Raw genomic sequence first — 6648 nt, 5'->3', positions numbered from 1 at the left:
AAAATTTTTATTTGTATACTAAAGCCCGGACAGGGTTACTTTTTCTTCTTTTTGGACATCTTGAGCTTCCCCTCGATCAACCGCTGCCCCTGTTTCTTTATCTCGGCCCGTGAAGGGACGTAGCTATGATCCACGTCGGCAAACTGGAAGGTTTCTGCACAGGCAAAAAAGGAATGACTGGCCCCCTCTTTCCAGAGACCCCCCTGACTCCTCTTTACCAGTTTGCTTTTGCTGCCATGGGCCTTCTGTGTCTGCAGATCCTCTCAGAGATGGACCAGTGCCTGAAGACTCTGTGATCTGACCCCTGCCCTAAGTCACCCAAGGCCAGGTGCCAAGAAACCAGGATTTGCCAGGATCACCCATACTAGCCGTCCTTCGCCGTTCACCCTACCCTGTCTTTGCGACAGGAATCCCACTAATAGTCTTTATGACCCATCCCATGATATGCCCCTTTGTCTCAAAAAAAAAAAAAAATCCTGGGCTGGAGAGATGGCTCAGTGGTTAAGAGCATTGCCTGCTCTTCCAAAGGTCCTGAGTTCAATTCCTAGCAACCACATGGTGGCTCACAACCATCTAGAGTGAGGTCTGGTGCCCTCTTTTGGCCTGCAGACATACACACAGACAGAATATTGTATACATAATAAGTAAATAAATATTTAAAAAAAATCCTCGTAAAGGTTAACCTCTGTCACCTCAATTAAAACCTTTCTCTTTAGCACCCAGTCTGCCAGTATGTTCCAGTCAGACCGAGGTGTGCCATCTCTTGCCTTGAGTTCAGGCCCTATCTAGTTCCTCTTCCCCCATCTAGGGCCTCACCTATCATGTCCTCCTCTTGGTCCTCAAAGGTAATCCTGGTATTATGTTTCTCTTTTAGAGTGGATGATTCCAGGGCATCCCTCACCTTTGTGTCGACCTGCAGGGCAGCACCCTTATCAGCTTGGATAGGACATGGGCTTTGTGGGTACCCTTCCATGGCCCGGGGCTACCTCCTCATCTCTGGTCCACATTTGCACACGTTCAGCTAGGTATATGAGCTTCCCCTCGCAATACTCCAGCTTGCCATACACATCAAGGGTGTCCGACATTGCTACTTCTTTCTGTAGGCCAGAGGGGCAGCTTGTTTTTCTAGTGTCCTCACATGAGGACCTTATGCAAGCAGCTCCCCGCGAGGGCCGGTACCTGGGTGGCTGGCAAGGTGATGCCGATGAGCCGGATGTAGAGGTTGTCAATACCTGTCTGGATAGCCAGCAGCAGCTGCTGGCTCTTGGTCATGTTGCTGTGGGCCAGCTGGAGCCTTGCTTCTTCCTCTTCTAGCATGTTCTTCATCTTTTTTTCAATCGAATTAAAGCTGGGGAAGAGGTAGGCTTAGCAGTAAGGGTGGGACAGACAGTACTCAGGGCCCACAGGAGTCCTGAGCCAGGTGTGTCAACTTCAGGGGTTCGTAAGTTCAGCTTCAAGCAGGTGGGTCCTTAGCTTTTCTGTGGATGCCCAGGTTTACTGGCTATAGGTATGTGCAGCTACTAACTTGTACCCGTGGGGCCATCCAGCAGCCCCGGAACGTACCCAACAGAGCTGGGTGTCTGGTGGAATTTGAGTAGTGCCTCTTCCAGTTCCAGCTTCTTCATCAGGGCTTCCAGCTGCATCCGCCGCTCCTCACAATCCTCCATCTGCAGCTCCAGGTTCTCCTCTGTGTTCTTCTGAGCCAGGAAGCGGCCCGCTATGTCCTAAGCAGTCCAGGGCAGGGAGAAACGGGTGTGGGTCTGAAAGGCAGTAGGGCCTCATAGCCCTGGTTTCTCCTGGGCCCCTCCCGATGGAGAGTGCAGCTTTGTGGTACTTGGGGCTCAGTTATGACACTGAATACTTCTGGGTGCTAAGGTTTATGAGGGGCTGGGTAGAAGGGTAACCTGTACATGTCCTTATACATGACAGGCAGAGGGTAAGTAACTCCGTCTATCATGAAGAGACCATGTATCGCCTTCAGTCAAGATGTTGTGGATGGGACCTCAAGGCCTGACAATGGTAACTCAGGTAGGTCTATGACAAAAGGAGGCCAGTTCGCTGTGGCTGTCAAGTTGGGAAGGAGTTCATGTCCTTAGCATTTGAACTTTAAAATTCTAGCAGACTCTGTCCCACGCATGGGGCTGGAGAGATGACTCAGAGATAAAGAGCACTGCCTGCTCTTCCAAAGGCCCTGAGTTCAATTGCCAACAACCACATGGTGACTCGTAACTGCCTGTAGTAAGATCTGGTGCCCTCTTGAGGAAGAGACTGGTCAGTCATCTTCATCAACTTAGACCATGAAACCCAATATGGACAAGTTCAACAGAACCGCCATATACGGGCTGCCTGTGCATACTTCAGCATTGCCGGGACATACATTTCGTTCATGTCTTTTCCATTTCTGTCCTGTGCCTAGAATATGGTGAGGACATGCTATCCACATGCCTCAGAAAAGCCCAGACTTGTTCCAGGCTTGGGAGCATCGCGTTTGGGGGCCTCCAAGAGGAGGTTAAGCTTTGTAAACTTTCTGCAGAGTACCCCAGGTCCTGGCCTAGCTTAGTCACCCTTCAGGTGTCAGAGAGACTTACCCAGAGGTGGGAGCACTGTACAGCAGACTTGACCCTCTCTACCAAAGTGGTCACTTCTGTCTGGTATTCCATATCTGCTATGGAAGTTTCTTTTTTCCTCACTGGGCAGAGCAGAAAGGGAGGGCCTAGTCAACATGCAGGAATGGCTACCTGGTGGCTTTAGACACTCTGGCTTCGGAGAAGACACCCAGGGTGTTAGGTGCCCTTGTGTGATCTATACCTGTACCTGCCCTCTTCAGCCTGACCCTTCAGAGTACCTTGGGAAACTCAAGGACAGAAAAGGACCAGGAGCAACATGGCATCATGTGGCTCTGGGAAGCGGTTCTGATGTCACTGGGCACCTGAGCTCTAGTCGCGAGAGATAGCATCTCTGCAGCCACCTTGTGCCATAGATTCTTCAGGAACAGTCAGGGAGAGGCAGGGGCTGTCTGTCTTCCTCACCCTAGTGACCACTGGTCTCATGATGACATGGCTGGGCAGCCCCAGTCATTGCTGGCTACTGGTGACCTTGGCTGGACAAGGCAAGGAGCTGAAGCTCACCCTTCATGGTATCCATACTCATCAGATTGGAGGGGAAATCCAAGTCCCTTCGGCCCTGATGGGAGAAAGAACCAGGTGAGAACGAGAAATGAAGGGTCCTCCCGGATCTTCCCCCAAGGAGTGGTGGGTGCCATGGGGCGTGGCTCAAGATGTACACGGCGGTACTTCTCGCTGGTCTCCTTGGTGTGGATCTTGTCAATAAGCTTCTTTTGCTGGTTCAGCCGGTTTTCCCGTGCCCTTCGCTCCTCGATGAAGGTCGCCTCCCCTTGCCTCATGTTCCTCTGGGGACATAGAGAGTCAGTGGGGATATTGTCACACCAAGGGTCCCCCCAGGGTTCTAAAGCCAGTGGTCAGATTTTAGTCTTCATATTATTGAACTATAGAAGACTGGCCATTCTTTTCTTCTTAATGGCTCTCACTGTCCTCTTGGGTGCCCCTTTGCCTCTGTAGTGCAGACACTCGTGGTGAACACATGCCTATTGACTTTCCTCTCTAGCCCAGGCTTGCGCTCTCTCTCTCTCTCTCTCTCTCTCTCTCTCTCTCTCTCTCTCTCTCTCTCTCTCTCTCATTTCCCCTAGGCCCTTACCTTTCTTTAGTTGCCTCCAGGCCTGTTCCCTTGGAACCCATTAAACTGGATTTAAGATTTAACATATCTAAAAGTAATTCATCCCCTTAATTATCAGCCCTAGTCTCTCCTCCATTCTGCTTTTTAGGCTGAAAACTGCCATCCCCCTCCTCCCTCCGTCCCTCCTGCTCTCACACCGCTCCTATCACCAAAGCTCACTGTGGTCACCCCTCAGTCTGCTTCTGGCCACCCCCACTCTACCGCTGGCCTGGCCACACAGCCAGTAGCTCTGCTCCCACACCTTCTGGCACCTGCAGTTAACGTGTGCCACAATCTGTGATATCTTTCTGTTTGTTTGTTTCCCAAGACAGGGGTTCTCTGTGTAGCCCCTGGCTGTCCTGGAACTCACTCTGTAGACCAGGCTAGCTTCGAACTCATGGATCAACCTGACTTTGCCTCCCAAGTGTTGGGATCAAAGGCCTGTGGCACCACACCCAGCATAAAGCACAATCTGATCATGTGTCCTTTATCTTCTCTGAGGCTGTAAGACCCTATAGCCTCCAGTGATTCCTGCAGGGAAGTCACGTAAATTTCTGTGCGCTAATATGTGGCAACAGCCCTGGCTTTTCTGTCCTTTCTCCTTTTGAGCTCTGATTACCCCTGGACTTTGCTGGTCCTTCAGAGCCCATTCAAGCATACTTCCTTGGAAAGCCACCCTGGATATTTCTGAAATCCTTTGCCTCTGTCGGCCATACTGACCTAGATGTGATGTGGTGGGTTACTAGATGAATTGCCCACTTCAGGAGGATGGGAGTTGCTGGCTTCCCTAGTCCTGTCTCCCTAGAGACAGTGATTTTTTTTTTAAAGAAAAGATTTATTTATTTATTATGTATACAGTGTTCTGTCTGCATGTCTGCCTGCAGGCTAGAAGAGGGCACCAGATATCATTACAGATGGTTGTGAACCACCATATGGTTGCTGAGAATTGAACTCAGGACCTCTCTGGAAGAGCAGCCAGTGCTCTTAGCCGCTAAGTCATCTCTCCAGCCCTGAGACAGGGATCTTGGTAGTGACAAGGTGAATAGATGCCCACTTTCCTGGCCTCTATTATGGCCTCTGTGCCCAAATTGGCTTTCTCTGTCCCATGGGTGAGCAGATCAGTTGGTAGGGCTAACAATGGATTTCTCCGGTGAGGATGGGTAGTGTAGGCACAGGATGTCCAGATAGGTCCCGAACAAGACAGGATCAGGTGAGCCAGCTACTGATGGTTCCCCAATCCTTGGACTCACCTTGACCTCATCAGTAATCATCATGGCATCTTGGGACATGACGGTCATATCTGACAGCTCTGAGCAGTAGTTGGTTACCAGGTTCTGAAGCTTGTCTAGCTCTGTCGGGTAGCCCGCCAGCACCTATCAGGATGGGCAAAGGCAGCCATGGATTCCTTTGGTGCCATCATACCCTATTGCTGGCTTTCCTGAGCCTTCTGCTTCCCTTCCATCCTTCATTCCCAGGCTGTGTGAGCCCTGGAGACAGGATAGGGGTTCTGTCTGTGGCCTAGCCTCTGGGCAAGGCATGGAGCGATCAGGAGAAAGAAGTGTTCTAGTGTGGATAGTCACTGGTGTCCTATGGACACTCACTACCCAGGACAAGAGGATGTGATGACTCAGCAAAGGTACTCTGAAACCCAGGAGGGTTTGCTTGCGGGCATCTTTGGTCTGAAGTGGAACAGAGGGACTTGAAAGATGGGCTTGGAGACAGATAGGGCTCAAAGTGAAGTTCACTTCTGACCACCTAGCAACGTGATCTTGGGATCACATCTAGCCTTTCTAGGGTGATCCTGAGTTTTTTGGAAGGTTTCTGTCAGGGTGGATGGAGAAGATAGCATATTTAGCACAAGGCTAGGTGCATTGATGGCCAAAGAAGCTTAGCTTTTGATATTTTGCTGTTAAAACCGGTACATGCCGAATCTTTGCTGATTTTAAAGAAAATGTGGATATTGGGATTTGTTTCAGGTGTGTTTGTTCTGGAGCGAAAGTCCTACAAAGACTACCCAGGTGAAGGAGTGTGGGGAGGGCTGGACACAGGAAGGAAAGGTGGGTAGGGCCTCCAGTTGACCTCCAGCACTAGGGTCAGGTAAGAGGGACAGACCAGAGCATGACGCCGAGATGGCTCAGGGACATGACCCCAGCAGGGAAAAGCTTCTGCATTTGCCCACATTCCAACCCTTTCTCCAGCGAGCCACGCCACTCATTCACCTCCTTTTCTAAGGACTAAAGCATTAGGGATTCCTTCTGGTCACCTTTCCAGGCCGGTCCACCGTGCTGCTTTCCGTACCCTGCTGCCCTGAAGCCCCTTCTCCCCCACTTCCACTGCAGATCTTTGCTCTATGGGAGCCACTGTGGGAGAATGCTCAGTGAGATTCACGATCATGGTTCCCTGGGATATACAGGGGCCAGAGTTTGCTTCCTCCTGGCTTCCAATACAGAAAACAGGGTAGCCAGATCCAAAGAGGGCAGGGAGATGTGCGTCCAGCATATTTTTGGAGGTGAAAAGGAATCTGTCTTGAACCATGTTAAGGGACTCCCTGGGAAGGGAGTATCACTCATCTCTGACCCTCAAAGACCCAAACTAAACTAGTTAGTATGTGAAAGAATTCTGTGGTTTTTGTGATGTGATGTGTGTGTGTGTGTGTGTGTGTGTGTGATGATTTGCATCTGTTTTTGAGACAGGGTCTAGCTGTGTAGCCCAGACTGTCCTGGAATATGTAATCTTCCCGTTTTAGCCTCTTGAGTTCTGAGATCACAGACCTGTGGTACCATGCCCATGCTTAAGCCCAAATAATAGGCACACCCCATAATATGTTTGTGTGGAACAACAAAAATGAAGTTCTCTAAGGAATGTTCCCACACACTTTTTTTTTTTTTTTTTTTTTTTTTTTTTTTTTTTTTTTTT

At 50.1% G+C, this 6648-nt stretch overlaps 1 protein-coding gene across 5 annotated transcripts in view; it reads right to left on the bottom strand.

The window, feature by feature from the left end:
* LOC101986421 (coiled-coil domain-containing protein 183) overlaps positions 1-6648 on the bottom strand; it is a 15439-nt gene continuing 8791 nt past the window's right edge. For 3 of the 5 annotated variants that reach the window (XM_026778854.1, XM_026778856.1, XM_005346284.3), the window contains 9 exons: positions 4983-5105; positions 3284-3409; positions 3129-3183; positions 2589-2689; positions 1564-1724; positions 1180-1348; positions 987-1097; positions 817-913; positions 1-154 (listed from right to left, as the gene is read on the bottom strand). In XM_026778854.1, the coding sequence (XP_026634655.1) occupies positions 36-154; positions 817-913; positions 987-1097; positions 1180-1348; positions 1564-1724; positions 2589-2689; positions 3129-3183; positions 3284-3409; positions 4983-5105 (1062 nt within the window). In that variant the 3' untranslated portion in view covers positions 1-35. Of the gene's footprint in view, positions 155-816; positions 914-986; positions 1098-1179; positions 1349-1563; positions 1725-2588; positions 2690-3128; positions 3184-3283; positions 3410-4982; positions 5106-6648 lie in introns of those variants that run through there. The other 2 variants (XM_026778855.1, XR_003376860.1) reach the window with 2 other exon arrangements.

The sequence above is a fragment of the Microtus ochrogaster genome, chromosome 4, assembly GCF_000317375.1.
Source record: "Microtus ochrogaster isolate Prairie Vole_2 chromosome 4, MicOch1.0, whole genome shotgun sequence".
NCBI classification, from domain to species: Eukaryota; Metazoa; Chordata; class Mammalia; order Rodentia; family Cricetidae; genus Microtus; species Microtus ochrogaster.
Note: the sequence above shows the minus strand (reverse complement) of the source record. Positions and strands in the feature narration are given on the sequence as shown.